General features: G+C 39.7%; 1 protein-coding gene across 1 annotated transcript in view; it reads left to right on the plus strand.

Annotated features, from left to right (window-relative positions):
- The window catches only part of LOC139740596 (sperm-associated antigen 16 protein-like), a 28,950-nt gene extending 13,112 nt beyond the window's left edge, over positions 1 to 15,838 (plus strand). The window contains exons 2-15 of the mRNA XM_071651184.1: positions 99 to 173; positions 586 to 653; positions 1,140 to 1,264; positions 2,564 to 2,701; positions 7,292 to 7,399; positions 8,561 to 8,678; positions 9,133 to 9,351; positions 9,901 to 10,034; positions 10,541 to 10,684; positions 12,006 to 12,106; positions 12,611 to 12,695; positions 13,835 to 13,961; positions 14,557 to 14,814; positions 15,452 to 15,838. Of these exons, the coding sequence (XP_071507285.1) occupies positions 99 to 173; positions 586 to 653; positions 1,140 to 1,264; positions 2,564 to 2,701; positions 7,292 to 7,399; positions 8,561 to 8,678; positions 9,133 to 9,351; positions 9,901 to 10,034; positions 10,541 to 10,684; positions 12,006 to 12,106; positions 12,611 to 12,695; positions 13,835 to 13,961; positions 14,557 to 14,814; positions 15,452 to 15,562 (1,811 nt within the window). The 3' untranslated portion in view covers positions 15,563 to 15,838. The remainder of the gene's footprint in view (positions 1 to 98; positions 174 to 585; positions 654 to 1,139; positions 1,265 to 2,563; positions 2,702 to 7,291; positions 7,400 to 8,560; positions 8,679 to 9,132; positions 9,352 to 9,900; positions 10,035 to 10,540; positions 10,685 to 12,005; positions 12,107 to 12,610; positions 12,696 to 13,834; positions 13,962 to 14,556; positions 14,815 to 15,451) is intronic.
- The last annotated feature ends 2,327 nt before the right edge of the window (positions 15,839 to 18,165 follow it).

Here is an 18,165-nt window from a genome sequence, read left to right on the forward strand (position 1 = left end):
TTTTGAACACATACATTGCAATGTCTTTAAGGTCATAAGTGATGATGTCTAATAAATGTATGCTAGTTTGTTTCCTTAACTTTGATAACTCATGATAGGTGCTTCCATCCCTGATGATTCTGGAGATGAATTTCAATATGAAGAGATTCCTATTGATGATGACCTCCTCTCAGGTAATTCTTTAAAGGTGTGATAATATACAGATTGTGTAGTTATTAGTATTGAATCTGTGTAAAATTCATCATGTTGGGTGAAAATATGGCCCATGCCTGTGTTCTCTTCTATCATGTCTTACATCCAAGCTTAGGAGCCTAATCTATTGAATCCCAAGCAAAACAAAGCAGGGAGAGATGTTTATGTCTATTATGAGGGGGGGGGGGGGGAGTGGGGGAGAAGATGGGCTGCCGCCTTCTTCTTTTTTACATCAACTCATCCTAGATGTCGGGCCTAGATTTTTGATAAGCTAGCCGCAGATTTTTTTTTTTTTTCCTAGTGGTTAGACAATTTGGAGGAAAAAAGGAAGAAAAACAGGTTTGTCTCTCACATGGAAGCATTATTATTCAGATTTTCTTTTTCCTCTTGCAGAAATTGATGAAGATCTCAACCATGCTGTACGCACTATTCAGGAAGCCCAAGAAGACCAAGAAGCTACAGTGAGTAAGGGAGAAGGAGAGGGAGAGGGGTGCTGTGACTGGTAGACATGGATGAAACTGACTTCTTTTGCACATATATGAACTTGCATGATTACTCAAACATGCATGATTACTCAAACATTGATTAATGTAAAGGTACAGGTACAGGTGCCTGCATTTATTGGAATAATTTCTGAAGTGAATTTGAATTGTGGACCCAGTATATCTGTGTACTTTGCTTAACCTTACAACCTCCATCATCTTTGTTACATCAGCTGCTTGCACCCTCGGGTGATTTTGATAATTTTGATGATATGTGTAATACATGTAGATTTTGATTTATCAAATGAGTACACCAAAGTCCACGGCAAAAGTTTGAGAAAAAAAACCAAACAAATAACAACTGGGAAGAGAATATACCTCAAAGAGAAATATAAACTTCATGTGCCTTCAACATACCAGTGTTTAGTATTCATTTTTTGTTTGTTATTGCCTTTTCCTATCTAGGAGAGAAAGGAAGGGCTGATACCCCCACCTGTCACCCTTCGCCCAGAGGTTGTTGATGACTTTGTTCGCAACTTCTTAGTCAAGATGGGCATGAACAGGACACTGGACTGTTTTCAGACAGAATGGTTAGTAAAGCTGATATAAGGGTCTTTCTTTGTCTGTAAATGTGTGAGTGTGTTTGAATTATTTTATTTGCTTGCTTTGCCTTATCATCACCTAACAAAGGTGATCATTTACCCGCTGCATGATGACAGAAGGAATTATAGTATGGCAGTGATAGTGAAAACGATTGTAAGAGGTGTTAGAAAATACTGTACAACTAGCAATAGATGCAGAGAGCTTGTGGAGATCAGGGAGATTTGGGCTGCATGTTGTACAAGGTCCTGTATTTTCAGAAAACAATGGTATGTCATAGTTTTGCATGAATTCATCACAGTAATATGTTGAATTATGGCAAAAGTAAAAACTTTCTCTTTTCAAGCGCTGCTTGGATTGTTACCCTCTGTCCTTCTGTTACACCTGATTTACTGATGTGTTCATGCTCATCATATTTGTGTGTCAATAATAAGTCAGCATTTGTTGAGGTTGATTTCATCAAGCATTATGTAAGGTTAGCAGTAATTATTGCAGATGACCATTGCCAATATACTTTCGTACCAATATCGTTTCATCTTCAAGTTAAAGAATCAAACTGAAATGTAAAATTCAGAAAGGTGACTTGAACCTTGCACCATTAATCACGAAAGGTATTGATTTGATTACTACTACTACTACTACTACTACTACTACTACTACTACTACTACTACTACTACTACTACTACTACTACTACTACTACTACTACTAATTCGAGGGCATGTATTAGCTTCAGCCTATGCCAGCTCATGTTCCGTAGAGAACGAAGTTACACCTCTAAACCTGTCTATCAAACATGGCTGTCCTCAGTTCATTAATACTATCAAGGCCTGCATCCTTCCTCAGTACACTGATGAAACTGGCCCTACTTCTTCCTCTCTTTACAATTCCCTGTTTGGGCTCCCAGCGTAAGAGGGAAGTGGCAGACAGCTCAGGGTGTCGTGCACAGCGTCCCGCTAATCTCATCCTTCTCTCACACACTTTGTTAGACACCTTTTGGTTATGTACCATACAAGTCATCATTTCTAACGTAGTCACTCCATGACGCATTAAGAGCTATCCTGAGCATGCGTGTGTATACTCCGTCCAATGGTGTCTCTTTTCTGGCTGTAAGTGTCCACGTCTCTGCTCCATACAGTAATACAGACTCAACTGTTGTGACAAAAAGAACCATGAATTGATTATAATATAATTCATATTTTCCTTTACGTGTAATCCCAAGCCATTTTGAGTTCTTGACATAATATCAGTGGAGTCAAGATTACCAAATGCCTTTTGTTATGACTGCAGGTATGAACTGCAACAACGAGGCCAGTTGAATGAGGAAGACGTAGGCACTGTGCCTGACATCTACTGCCGCAACCAGCAGCTGGATGGGACTGTCAAGACTCTCCGTCATGATGTGAACAAGTTCAGAGCAGCTGCCATGTAATTCGAATCATATGAAGGCCTTTTTGTGCCTCTTTTCATACTTATCAGCTCACCTGAGCCAAGCCTCAGTGAGGTATTGCAATCATTCATTGTCCAGTGTCTGCGTCCGTAGTCCATATCATCCCTAGGGTATATATATTTGTACTAATGGGCATCATGCCTTTATGTTGGGCAGCCGAGAGCCAAATCCTCCAATCTAGAGAATCTTTCCAATTTTTTTTTTTTCTAGTACCGGTACCAGAAGTGACAGAGATAAGATAACATTGGGGACTGTAGTAATTTTGAGTTTGTTCGTGGCAGATCAAGGGCCCAATTTTCATCATCTTCTTGAAATAGCGAAATAGCATGGTATGTTTTTTCACCAACCTTGGCAGGTAGCATCCTGAGGGTGATAGGATCTCAATTCATTCAAATGTGCATAATGTCCCCCCCCCCCCCCTTTCCTGTTTTGCTATGTCTTTCTGCAAGAATGCATGGAACGTGAACTCGCAGTATTCGGGTGAGCGCGAGACCCCCAGGGAGACAAAAATGGTGACTGCTATTGACAGGCCGCTGCTTCAGACAGGGTCTTTAACATGGCTTTTCTCTGGAAGGGAATAGTTTTTAGTGACCATATGCGGCAGGTGGCCGCTATAGGCTTATGTTTGAACAAAATCGGTAATCGGGAAGTATCAATATTGGTGGCAACTTTCAAGTCGTCACTCAAAACAAACTCACTCTCCGCGAGAGATCTTGGCGAACGCGACCTGCACAATCTAGAACTGAAGTTAGCCGAATAGTACCGTGCGAATGGGGAAGTTACGCGGGAACTGAACTCAAAAGTGTAATGATTGTGGCGACTTGTGTTATTTAGGAACTTTATTTTTCATTAAACTCACCACAAATAATTTGTAAATTGATTTTTTGCTCCCGATTACTTGAAAGATTTGTCTCATGATATTAGATGGCTAACTTCAGTCTATGCATGCGCAGGCAGGTAGGGCCTACGCATCGATCACTCATGTTTAGTCGTACTAGAGCAGATTATTTTTAGCGACGACAGGAAAGTCGACAACTTCACTTACGCTTCCCGACTTGCGATTTGGTTCCAATTAATGTGAGCAATTGGATAAGAGTCATAAAGTATTTCCTGTGATTTTGGTGCAATGTGGGAAAGTGAATTGTGAGATACATGGATACGGAAGTACGCTAGCACTATACCTACACCAGCGCTTGATCGCGAAGCGGCGGCACTGTTAGTATCTACGTGGTCAGGCCACTCTTCCGAGATATGGGTCCTACTAAAACTAATTGTTAGATCTAACTAGTTAGTCCTTGGTGTAAGTACGACCACCATGAGATTTATCTCGACTACAAAAACATTGGAAATCCATAAAGCAGATACCTTACCTACAAAATTCAGCACAGGAACAACAGTGCCTGCAGCACAAGGGTCTAGATCTAGACCTTGGAGTCTGGACTTTTGTCTGGACTTTCTTCAACTAGTTCTGGCAGCAGGCCCGTGGTACATGTATGTGTACTATAACGTTACGCTGTGCCTTATTAGCGCTGTGCACGTACAGCTGTCGACGGCGAGTGAGTGTACTCATCAAAACTTGGACTGCCACGTAGAATCTACTCGGTCCTTGACTGCTCAGTAGTCCTAGTCTTAGTTCTCGTTTAGACTCTATGTGTACTAGGCATATATCGTGATTGCTGTTGACTCTATTTGGATTTAGATTTTAACCCTAACTAGGCCGGGGGGGAGGGGGGGGGATGCCTCCTCGACGTTTCGCGCTATGTATCGCTATCGCGAAAAGCTATTGCCGCAACGTCTCATTACTTTTTGTCTCGCCCACCAGAGGTGAAGGCGAGACTAAGGGATCCAAATGGCGTCCATCCGTCGTCCGTCCGTCGTCCGTCACAAATGTTAAAGTTTACCTGCAAGACTCTCTTATGATGCATAACTTGGCAACTCTTACAGCAATGGCAGCCACACTTGGGTGATAGAAGCACTAGGGGTATCTTCATGTTATGGTGTTGTCAGAGGTCATGTGATGAGGTCAAAGGTCATTTGAGGTCATATATTAAAGGGTATGTGCAAGACCCTCTTTTCTATGTTAAAGTTTACCTGCAAGACTCTCTTTTGACAAATAACTTCACATAAGTTGCTTGGATTACAACCTAACTTGGGGCATAGATGCACTGGGGGTACCTTCATGTTATGGTGCCATTGGAGGTCACAGGATAAGGTCAAAGGTCATTTGAGGTCATACGTTAAAGTTTACTTGCAAGACTCTCTTATCACTCGTAACTCGACACATGTTGCTACAATAGCAATCAAACTTGGGTGATGGATGCACTGGGGGTACCTTCATGTTATGGTGCCGTAAGAGGTCACATGATAAGGTCAAAGGTCATTTGAGGTCATACGTTAAAGTTTACCTGCAAGACTCTCTTATCACACATAACTCAGCACATGTTGCTACAATGGCAATCAAACTTGGGTGATGGTAGATGTCTCTTGGGAAGTTGAAGGTAACCACAAGGTCAAAGGTTACAGACAGGGGTCAACGAACTTTTAGGGCCCAATGTTAAGTCTTTAGGGTGCATTTCGTTTATGGCTCATAACTTTTGATCCCTTTGTCCGTTTGTGACCAAACTTTAATGGAACATGTCTCTTGGGGAGGTGAAGGTCGTCACAAGGTCAAAGGTCACAGACAGGGGTCAACAAACTTTAGGGCCCAATGTTATGTTTTTAGGGCGCGTTTTGATTGTGGCTCATAACTTTTGATCCCTATGTCCGTTTGTGACCAAACTTGGACGGTAGATGTCCCTTGGGGAGTTAAAGGTCATCACAAGGTCAAAGGTCACAGAAAGGGGTCAACAAATTTTTTGGGCCCAATGTTAAGTTTTTATGCCGCGTTTCGATTATGGCTCATTACTTTTGATCCCTTTGTCCGTTTGTGACCAAACTTGGATGGTAAATGTCCCTTAGGGTATTGAAGGTCACCACAAGGTCAAAGGTCATAAGCAGGTCAATTAACTTCTGGGAGTTATAAAAAATATTAATTCCTTGTACGCGAATGGGCGAGACACAATTTGGCGATTGCCTTGTTTCTTTCGAGTCTCCTGCATCTTTTGACACCAAATTTGCAATGCCCGGGCACGCGGTTCCGAAGTTGCGCATAAATGTGCATGTGCATGTCAGACCAAAAATTGCTCAAAAACGTGAATTCGTGTACAATTTCAATGCAAACTGTGTTTACAGGCAAATTTCATAAAAGCATGATTACTTTGGGGTTTTATTGATCAAAATCAATTAGTAACATATTTTCTTGTTCGGAACAACGTCGTGGACAAATCTCATTGAAAAAACAATGAAAACAAAGTCGAAAAAACAAAAAAATACATAAGAAATTCAAAAACAAAATGCTTAGGGAAATTTTTCTGATTGCACAATTTTTTTCTCTTACATTTGCTAAGGACACTAAAAAGAATATTTACACAAAAAATGTGCCTGTTTTGAGCTTTATTTAGTGATTTATACCAAATTGTCTGATTTCATGCATCATTATGCATAAATTAACATAATTTAGTGTAAATAATAATTTTTGAAAAAATTAACTTCATGGTACTATAGATTACATCATAGGCAATGTGTGTACCAATTTTCGTCGGTCGACGGCCGAGATCTGGAGGGGGGGCCTGGGAGGCCCCTCGGCTGTATCATCTACCTAAATAGCCCGGCGTAGTTAGGGTTAAGAATCACTCAGCCCTCATTTACATTAGATAGTTAGAACTGCCGAACCATGTATCATTGCTCATCAATGCATAGTTAGTGTAACGTTGATATACTTACAGACAGTTTCCTATGGGCAGCACGTTCGGATAACGATGCCAATTTCATTTTGCATATCTGGAATTTTCCCCACAAGTTTTATCTAAATAAAAATCTCTTGAAGAGATTCCTTTTAAGAATTAATAAATATTGTTTAACATGTTTATTTCAGCTCCATATTGCAATTTTCCTAAATAACAGCTTTTGCAGTACTTCGTGTGAGATTTCATCAGTAAATTGACATGTGTAGTTCGTCTTGCTAAAGTCGGAGTTGTGCACCACCGAGCACCTGTGACGTAAGCCAAATTGTGTGGATCGTTCCATGGCTTGCGCGTTTTCATTTTTTTCAAAAAATCATTCCAGGCTTATCCTGGGTTTTAGAATCCTCTCTTTCCAGTAGTAGGCACCAAAAAATGTAGATTAGAATTGTCAGACAATTAGAAAATATCAGTCCAGTCTTCTTTTTAAAAAATAAGGTAAAGATAGCACCAAAGACCTTGTAACCCTATAGAGCTTCCAGGGTAAGTGTTCCAGACGGCATAGGACGCCATGATTTGAGATTGTAGTGTGCGCTACACGTGCGTAATGTTGTGCACCTTTCTGTGCAATCAGAGACTCCAGTTCGCTGGGGGTCCAGGGTAGAGAAATGCAGAACTTCTGGAACATGCATGCTATGTTGTAGCCTGTAACAGTGCAGCATGTGCCTCTATGCATGACATGCTCCTTCTACATTCTAAACCTCTACATGTTTCAATATTCATTGACAGGAAAGCTAAGGAGACTTATGTCAAGCTTCGTAAAGAGCGTGACTTCCACCGCATGCATCACAAGCGAGTGGTGCAGGAGAAGAACAAGCTGATTGATGACATCAAAAGGTGAGTTCACAAGTTACTTCAGTTGGCATTGCACTTTTTGTTACAGCAGTTGTGAAGAGTTCAAAGTGATCAGAGTGAACAGTTATATATAATCGAAGTCACTTAGATTTGTGAGTATTTAATTTTTTGTTTTCCCCAGAGAGAATATGACTGATCCGTCTGGGTCACTTTTCTGTCAGAAACGCATCTTGTACTTAAGTATCTTCAAGTCTTTAAGTAGAACTTACAAGATTTCCAAACATGTCACAAAATCAAGATTAAAGAGTCAAAACATCAAAATCTGATCGTAATCTGTGACATTTCAACTTTATTAAATTCAACCTACAATTTTACTCTTGTTCTGTCAAACCTCGCCTTTTACCCCAGAATAGACTGGTTATTTTCCTGTAATAGTCTGGTATCACTGAACCTTGTTTACTACTTCTTGCTACTACAGTGCACTCCCGTTACAACAAACACGGTTATAACGAAATTTCGTTATTACAAAGTAAAACTTCTGGTCCCAAAATTAACACCATTAAAGCCTATGGTACAAAATTTGCTTATAATGAACACAGTTGTAACGAAATTTTCGTTATAACGATGTCTTTTCCGAGCGCCACTGACAAAGAAAAACAAAAGAAATGTGCTCCGTTATAATGAAATGCGAATTGCTTTCGAAAATACGTAGCGGAAAAAGCATTTATAGTGTCTCTGCACGGGCGAATGCTTCACATCACTGTGTGTTCACTCCTTGTATCACGCACAGTTTCTGAGGGGAACTTGCGTTTAATATTGTAATACAATAATCCCATCCCATTTCACATAGCTTTCCAGTGAATGATGAGTATTCAGCAAACAGAATATGATACATATGCGTGGTTTCCTTGTTTTCGTTATATATTGTATTTGTTCGGTTATAAGGAAATTTCATTATAACGAAAGAAAACTGCCGGTCCCGAGCATTTCGTTATAACGGGAGTGCACTGTAATTCACTATGTCTACTTGCATGGGCACTCATGCCAACACCCCATGTACGTATGTTGGTTTGTGCTTCAGATACATTCACAGGTGTAGATTTTTACTAATGCAGATTGTAGACAACACTGAAGAGAAATACTAGTACTTTCATGTGTATGAATATGTGTATGGACTTCATTGTTTGTTGTGATGGGTTTCAGGTTGAAGCGCCACTACATGTCATATGAACCCACTCTGCAGCAGCTGAAGCAAAAGTATGAAACTGTGATGAAGGAGCGGATGCTGGCCAAACTGGAGAGAGACAGGGCCATCAATCAGGTGGGCCACTTCCTTTCAGAATTCTTGATATGTAGCATTTTTGTCTGAAACATTCCATAACAGATTGCACTAACATATGGGAGATGGAGCTAAAGAACAAACATGGATTGAAACAAACAAGATTATTAATAAAGAGAGGTTCATTTGTGCTATGGCTGATTTCTTCTTTTTTTTTTCAGTTGTCACCCTCTGTACAAACATGTAATTTGTTAGATCACAACTGCTGATCTTCATTTTAACAAACATGTCAGAAAAAGGAATCAGATAATTTGAACCCGTCATCTACTTCTCTCTTGATTACTTGGAAGTTATACATCATGACTTTCTTCCATGTAACACTGCACTTGTAATATTCTGATGAAGAAAAAAAAAAGTATATATTTGGTGATAATTTGCCCGCAATTATGGCCTATCTACCCACTTTTTTTCACACACCTTATTGCATGTGTGGCAGGTGTCTGCTCTGCAAGCTACCCTGCGTAGTCTTGAAAGTGGACTGAGAGAGGGGGCCACGCATGAGATGACGAAGGAAGAGCGCCGTCTCATGTATGCGTCTGGGGTAGGTCCCACCCAGCAGGCCGTCCATGAGGCACGGGAACTGACCAAAGAGCCACAGAAGGTGGACCCCAGTAGCCTGGATGTAACCAACCAAACCCTGCCCAGGCACCCTGAGGTATGGTGAATGGTGCTTCACATGACCATTCCATGGGTATACTAGTCATGTCATGTCATGTCATGGGGTCATATTCTTAAAAGAAATAATATTACAATGTATATCATTGAGACGGCAGTTGATAACAAGAAGAGACATGCCATAATTTTTCATAATTGTTTATTAGCAGGTTTCTAAAGAATTGATTTGATTGATCAATGATTGATAATCAGTAGGGTTCCTACAGCTGCAAATCTTGAAATAAGCTAATACTTCTGATAGTCAATTTGCTCAGATTAAATGACCAACATGGAGTTTCTATACTAATTCAGTTAGGACTTTCGTTGAGCATTCTTTGTAAATATTAGGCATAACAGCCAATTACAAAGATATGAACAATACAGAAAGATTACTTATGTAATATACCTCATTCCTAATGGATTTTTTGGAAAAGCTAAAGCCTAATATGAATGAGAACCCATTTCAACATATCACCTATAAACACCTTTTTGTTATATATCAGCATAATTATAGTATTAAATTGTCTTCTTTCTGAACTGTGTCCACCAGGATAGTGAATTCCCTGTCGACAATGGTGTGAACCCACAGCTGGCCAATGTGAAGGGTCCATCAGCTCATCTGACCAGGACTGGAGGCTTCCGACTGACCCATTCCTTTCAAGCACACTCACTGGCCATTAGCGGGTAAACCCCCCCCCCAAAAAAAAAAACAACAACCAAAACAAACAAACAAACAAACAAACAAACAAACAAAACAAAAACTAATCAGCAATGGCTGGAAGCTGTCATTACATTAAACCAACCTGCCAAATATATCAAAACAACAAGTATATTATGCTTTTTTGTTATGTCAGTCAAGAATGATATGCAGTGTCGTAGTTTCTGTGTGGGATAGAAATAAGAAAATCCCATATTTTTGTTGCATGTGTGATAATATTCTTTGCATCTATGTAGATCTCCATCCCCCGAATGGAGCCATGGAAACCTTATTTTATTATCACTGATATTTGTATGTTATGCTGAGGATAAAATAGAACACCACATTAAATCCTTTGCCTGTCCCATAGTTATTTTATTTGCATCCACTTGTAAACTATCATAGCACTTCCAGTCGTGCACGAGTTTGAAAGAACATCTCTCTATCACCTCTTCATCAATTTCATTGTTGTTTTGTTTTTGTTTTTGTTTAGGCTTGCCCTCCATCCTCGCAAGCAGATATTGGCCTCGGTGAGTGATGACCAAACCTGGAAGATGTGGGCCATTCCCAGCGGTGATATTATCATGACAGGGGAGGGGCACACAGACTGGATAGGGGACTGTGATTTCCACCCTAGGTAAGAGCCACAAGGCTCAATTTCACATGGAAATTCTGGCCAAATAAGATATATGGGCATGTGTAAAATTGTATACCTCAATGCTTGCCCAAATGTTCTCAGTTACCCGGTACTTCAGTTGCTTTATCTTCCATTTTGACATTCAGGGTATTTGAATTAAGTTCATATTTTGCATAGCACAGCACTTACTGAGTATTATATTCAAAGGACAAGTCCACCTTCATAGACACGTGGATTGAGTGAATGCAGCAATATTAGCAGAACACATCAGAACACAATCCGTTCAAAAGTTATGAATTTATGAAAATATAAAGAGAATTCAACACATTTTCACTTTTCTCGCATAATAAAAGTACACTCGACTTGACTCTTTTAGAAGGCAGGGGGAATAATATTCACCTTAACATACGTCAGTGACAAGTCAAGGAAATGTGCACTTATTGCAAAAAGTAACATTTTGTGAAATTCTCTTTATATTTTCCTTTGTCGTTCTACGCATGTGACATCATACACTGTAGTAGTCTTCTCATCAAGCAGCGAGTGGGCAGATACTTTAAAAATTCATAGCTTTTGAATGAATTGTCTGATTTTCCCCCAAATTTCACTGATGTGTTCTACTAATACTGCAGCATTCACTCAATCCACATGTCTATGAAGGTGGACTTGTCCTCTAACGCGGTTAAAGGCTTCACCGTTGAGAAGCTAAAATTGTTTTGTGCCTGCTACAAGGATATTGTGGTACAAAATATATGTCAACAAATGGGCTTATGATGCTTTAAATCCGCACTTCTCAACCTTTTTGAACCCAAGGACTGCTTTGTCTCCTACCAATGTTTTTACGGCCTTCACGAATCATTTTTATTTTTGGCTGACATTGTGGCCCACTGGTTAAGAAAGAGGGCTTTTAAAAATACAGTTGTAGTTTATGCGGTACAATATATTGTACACAATGTAGCTATCTATGACAGCTGCATATGGGGCTGGAAGATACTCCACCAATCTTTCAGATGAAATATGAATGTTTTCATTTGTTCAACGCTAAACTGGCAGGGGGTGTGGTTGAATGTACCTTTTTCCTTTTCAGTGTGCACTGTTAAAGGGACTGTCAGATATGCCTGTGTTTGTTAGTATGTTTCTGTTTCATTCTAAGTTTGACTTTTCAAATTGTATTCCAAAACTGCTTGAATTTATTATCTTGTACTAATTGGAAATGCATTAAAAACAAATATGACTAGTGTTTCTTCATAATTCAGAGAACTTCAAGTGTGAAGCAAATATGAGAATATTGAATAATGACAGTCACATTCTGTTCTTATTTCAGTGGATCCCAGCTAGTGACAGCCAGTGGAGATGCTACAGTGAAGATATGGGATTTCTCCAAGGCAGAGTGTGTGCATACATTTACAGAACACCAGCATGCAGGTAAGCAGTTTTGTCAGAAGATCTTTGTGGATCAGTGGATGCCACTAGTTGGCTACTAGTGGTGGTTCATGTGTGCCTGAGACGTTGCCACTTTTGTGGTAATGTGCATATATCGCAGCCTGGCTGGCAGAAGGGCCTCAGGCTTGACCGTTTGAAAAATCAACACAAAAAAATGATAATTACATCATATGAAAAAGTTTTCAAAACTCTATCCAATTATATCACAAAATTTTATTTTGGATCGAAATTTCATGCTAGGGCTCTTCTGGTGAAGGGCAGGCAATGATGTATGAAAGTACATGAAGAAAAATCCTTTCCCTCCACCTCCCCCCCCCCCCCCCCCCAAAAAAAAAAAAAGGGCCCTAATGGTCTAGGGAAGGATTACCTGGATTTTACATTCAGCAAGTCAGACATACTATGTCATCACCTGATTTGATACCTACAGAAGACTCCGACAGGCTTGTGATTTCATTTGTGGTTGCAATTTTTCTCTTCCACCTATAGTATGGGGATGTACCTGGCATACATGTGGCGACTTTGTGGCTAGTGCATCCATGGACAACACATCCAAGATATGGGATCTCCACAGGTGAGGCGAATTGAAACTATGTGTAAATTGATCCCCCCCCCCCCCCAAAAAAAAAAAAAAAAAAAAGCAAAAACACAAAAATGAGCATATTAGCAAAGTAAACTAGTAAACAAATTGACCTCTGTTGCAAATGTCAATTTATTAAGTTCAGTCAATCAGTGGGATTGCTTGTATTCAACATTACTGAGAGGAAACGTACAGAATCGTCCATCCAAAAGATTTCAAATGCTTTTGAGATGCAGGGGCTGCGGAACCGGGGAGGCTGGGGGGACTGCAGCACCCCCTACCCACCCCCCCCCCCCCCCACACACACACACACATGCACACACACACTTTTGGCTCTTCAAAAAAGAAAAGAAAAGAAAGAAAGACAAGAAAATAGGTAAAAAAATCAAATCAAAACCCATGACTCTCCGATGGTTCTGCCCTGAAGATTCCTCCTATAGAAGCAGGGGGTTACCATTGGCCTTTGACACTCCCCCATCGACCCACAGCCTCCCTCCCCCCCCCCCCCCCCCCATGAAAATATTTCATGGCCCCTGGTGTGGTCGTTAGTCTGTGGACTTGTCACTTCCATTTGCAAACCCCATTAGATATGTTGTTGACCTCAAAAGTCATCTTTTACATCATGTAAGTTAGTCTGTTAGTCTAATTCCTTGCAGAAAACTACATGCCATCAACTTGAATTTTCTATGGTAATCAGTTTTGCTCCATCACCAACAAGACCACAGCTTGCTGGCTTGTTGTGCACATATCTATGCAGTTACTGTATACCCTGTAAATGAAAGATTGTATGACAGTAAAATTAGGATTGACATGCTCTGCCTGCAGCATATTGATTTGTTTGATGTTTGGAATGTGTGCCTGTATGTATTTGTCCTATTATTATGCATTCAAATTTTTGTCTAATGTGCTCTTCACTATTTTGCAATGCTTTAATGCTTTATGTTTGGTAAGACACCAGGGTGAAGTGACACTTCAAAGCTGTTAAACATAGAGTGCTGCAAGGTAGCACAAAGAGAAAAGGATTTGTATTGTTTGGATACATTTAAAGCAGGTTATCTACAGAGGAAATTTTGTGATTTTGCTGTCAAGTTTTGAATCTGGCTGTGCTCAATCATAAACTCATTGTTTTTTAGTTTGCGATGTCGCTACACTCTGCGTGGCCATGCAGACTCGGTGAACTCCATCATGTTCCTTCCCTTCTCCAACAACATCCTGACAGCCTCTGCAGACAAAACAGTCTCTCTCTGGGATGCCCGCACAGTGAGTGTCCACACCTCTCTCGTATATTTTCCTTGTCACGTTCTGATAGTGGAGAAGCACAGGAGAATAATACAGGAATATGTGACAGTGTTGTTCTTGCACCCATAGGCCTATACTTGCATATCACATTGTTGTCGAGTTGTTTCAGCAGACAAAAATGACTGCTGTTTAGTGGTGCCATGGCCATGCATTTTACAAGATATCAAGTATCAGTTCATGTGTAATGATTTCTTGAATTACAGTGCATTCAAAACGACTTGATTTCACTCTCAAATATAAGTGTTAACTACTTAAGAGTAGTTCTACTACAGGTGAAATGATTTACTTTACAAAGTATTACAATTATGATCATGAACATTCAAGCCCCAATCTGAATAGATAAATTCAGAATCACACCAGTCACAATCAGTCATTCAGGCCTTGAGTGTAAATCTTGACCTGCAGTTTTAAATGTGACCATTTCAGCATTAGGGTCCTGATCTTGTGAGTAAAGCTTTACCTGCTAAATAAAAGAAGAAAAAAGAATGTTGAAAGTGGTCATGGATGTCAACAACAGAGATTACAACATTTCTCTTCTGCATTTCATACCTGGTAGGGTCTGTGTGGTCAAACCTTCTATGGCCACGTGCACTCGGTCAACCATGCCTCCTTCAGTCTGAAGGGTGACAGCATTGCATCCTGTGACTCGTATGGCATAGTCAAGGTGTGGGACACCAGAACATGTGCTCCCATGGCAACATTTGATGTGGGACCCCACCCTGCCAATCGTGGTGCCTTTGATTCCTCTGGTACTGTCCTGGCAGTTGGCAGCAATGATGGGACAATCAAGATGTTTGATCTCACTTCAGGACAGGTTCGTTTTCGGTTTGGATGTTGGTTGTGTTTGTAGGTGTGAGTGTGTGGGTGTGTGCGTGTGTGTGTGTGGTTGTAAAAAAATAGCTTCTGTGTTGGAGGCTAGCATATGATACCATCTAAAGCTTGAAGTCTGAATATATGTTTTATTTCATTGGGTTGTCTTGGTTAATTTAGAGCTGTCTGATAGATTCTCTTTTTTCCCATGGCAACAAGCAAGTATCATAAAAGCTGATTAATTGTTCCTTGCTGCTGTAGCAGTGATTAGTAATAGATGCAATTACGAGTGCATCTTCTGCTGTGGGCCTATATAAAGTTCAAATTCAGGTCTAACTTTTGAAACTTTTTTTTTTGGGGGGGGGGGAGGAAGTGGGGAGTCTTAAATAGTATTTAGAACATTTAGTGAAAGATGGTATAAACTTCTTTTTTTTTAATTCCTGGTAGTTTCTATGTCTCTAAATTCAGCCTGTGTTCTTTAAACCTGTCAATGATAGTGGAACCTTTGTGATATGCACTGTGTTGATGGCAGATAATTTTTTACTACCTTGTGGTTAGCCTGCTGACAGATTATGTGTCATGGCATAATTCATGCAAATGTCTGGTGGTTTGACAACTCATTTTTGGTGTGCCTTCTGCAGGTCTCCAGCCTGGCTGGCCATGAGGATGCTGTGCACGCCGTCATGTTTGACAAGGCTGGTGACTACCTCGTCTCAGGAGGTGCTGACAACAGTGTCCGGATCTGGTCCTGAGAGACTTGACTTTATTTACTGAAAAGATGAATACATATATTTATGCCAGCATTCTTTGTTTCTGTTGTCATTCTTGCAGTTTATCTTAGATTTAAGCTTGTGTTAAGAATTGTAAGTGACTTGATAAGGGATATTACTGTACACAGTAGCTTTATTCTTCTTGTTTGATTAAGATGAGTGAGGAGATCTCTGTGGGGCATTGCATCAAACCAATGATCAAAAACTATCAGAGTGATATCAATGCATGGCTTGTTGGGTGAGAAAATAGTCATCAAACTTACTCTGTACATTCAATATACACTGCGCGCCTGTTACAAAGAACACGGATATAACAAAATTTTGCTTTATCAAAGTGAAAATTCAGGTTCCAAAATTATCATCATTAAAGTCTATGGTGCAAATTTCGCTCTCAATGAACATGGTTATAGCGAAATTCTCCTTATAATGAAGTCGTATCTGGGCATCATTGATTTAGAAAAACAAAAGAAATGTGGATTGCTCAAGAAAGTGCACAACAGAACAAACATGGCATGGGTGAAGGCTTTACATTGTAGAACATTATCTAAATTTCAAAATTACAAACTTTCAGATTTTAGAATCTTGGGAGTATTGATCCGTTGGAATGTCAGACCTTAGTAATAATGAACTTTTGGAATAATAAACTGTAACTGAGTCCTAAACCATCATTTTTCATATGTGTTTTTCAAACTAAGTATGAATGTACAAGCAAGTTTATCTTTTCTCTCAGATATAAAATTTGCATGAAATTACATGTAATGAGGTCTCTCAGATGTAAAATTTGCATGAAATTACATGTAATGAGGTAGCATCACATTTAACATTGTTTTTCAGTATGTGATTAGTGTTCAATAAAAAACTATGAATATGGGCATGGTTTGCATGTTTTTGTTATACTGTATTGATCAGTTAACAAAATTTCGATGTAACAAAAGAAAACTGCCGATCCCAAGGACTTTATTATACGGGGAGTGCACTGTACTTATACTTACTTTCATGTGTACATGCATGTGTCAATTTGCATGGATACAGGGGACATCACAGATGAGAATCAGAAGGGTTTTTTTTTTTGTCTGCTTGGAGTAATATGTTCCTTTCTGTCCCTTTTTCATTGTTTTAATGCTTATTCTATGTTTATGATATAAATCAAGAATCGGTGACCATCACATTGATACGATAGGAACTAAATGGGAAAAAATCAATAGTATTTTTATGCCTCCGCCACGAAGTGGTGCCGGAGGCATTATGTTTTCGGGTTGTCCGTCCGTCCGTCCGTCCGTATGTACGTCCGTACGTCCGTACGTCCGTCCGTCCGCTTTCGTTTACGCGATAACTTGAGTAATATTTACTGGAATTTTACCAAACTTGGTCCAAGTATGAAGTATGATGGGGCAATTATTTGATTAGATTTTGGGTGAAATCGGCTAAAGGTCAAAGGTCAAGGTCAAATCATGAAATTGTATCCGTTTACGCGATAACTCAAGACTGGATGGAGCAAATTTCACCAAACTTTCTTGGAGGATGATGTATGATGGGGCAATTACTTGATTAGTTTTTCAGTGAAATCGGACAGAGGTCAAAGGTCAAAGATCAAGGTCAAATCCTAAAATTTATCTGTTTACGTGATAACTCAAAACTGGATGAAGCAGCTTTCACCAAACTTGGTCCAAGTATGATGTATGATGGGACAATTAGTTGAGTAGACTTTAGTGACATTGGCAAGAGGTCAAAGGTCAAAAGGTCAAGGTCAAATGCTACAAGTGTTGCAATTTCCCCCATTTCTATGCAATGCCCAAAGATATTTTCTTGAAACTTGGTGTGGACATGTACTACTGCGTAAAAATTCTCCAGAGAGAGTTTCATGTCATAAGGTCAAAGGTCAAAAGGTCAAAGGTTAGGTGAAAATGTTGCAATATCACTTTTCTCGCAAATGGTTCAGTGTATCTTCGTGGAACTTGGTACATACGCATGTACTGACTGGCAGGGATTATCTAGGGAATTTAGGGGTCATGGGTCAATAGTCAGGGGTCAAAGGTCAAGGTCAACTCCTCAAAATTTTACTATTTCCCTCATATACTAGTATATGCAATGCTTGCATTATTAGTTTCAAAACTTAATACATGCATTACCTAATGGAGATTCTCTGGGAAATTTCCAGCCAGAAGGTCAAAGGTCAAAGGTTAAGGGTCAAAGGCCAGGTTTCAATGCCCCCCCCCCCCAAAAAAAAAAAAAAAATATATATATATATATATATATATATATATATTGTACTGTCATTACACTCTTTCTTCATACCTTGGAAATTACTCAATGCATAAACTTATAAAAAGGTCTGTCGGAATTCAAGTAAGAATTATCAATTCCCCAAATATGTGTACCTGCACTCTTAGAAAATTATACCACACCCAGTTCAAGACATTTCTGACAAACCTGTCATTTCAATATTTTGCCAGTTATGTGAAACTCTCATGGATCACACATTGTGAAGACATTGTACTATACGCCTATTGGGAGAATCATGCATTATTGCGGAGGCATCAGTCGCCATAGCGACATTTCTAGTTTAGAAGATAATTTGCTCTGTC

The sequence above is a fragment of the Diadema antillarum genome, unplaced genomic scaffold, assembly GCF_040938485.1.
Source record: "Diadema antillarum isolate AM-2024a unplaced genomic scaffold, OU_Dant_1.0 seq00000862_RagTag, whole genome shotgun sequence".
Taxonomy (NCBI): Eukaryota; Metazoa; Echinodermata; class Echinoidea; order Diadematoida; family Diadematidae; genus Diadema; species Diadema antillarum.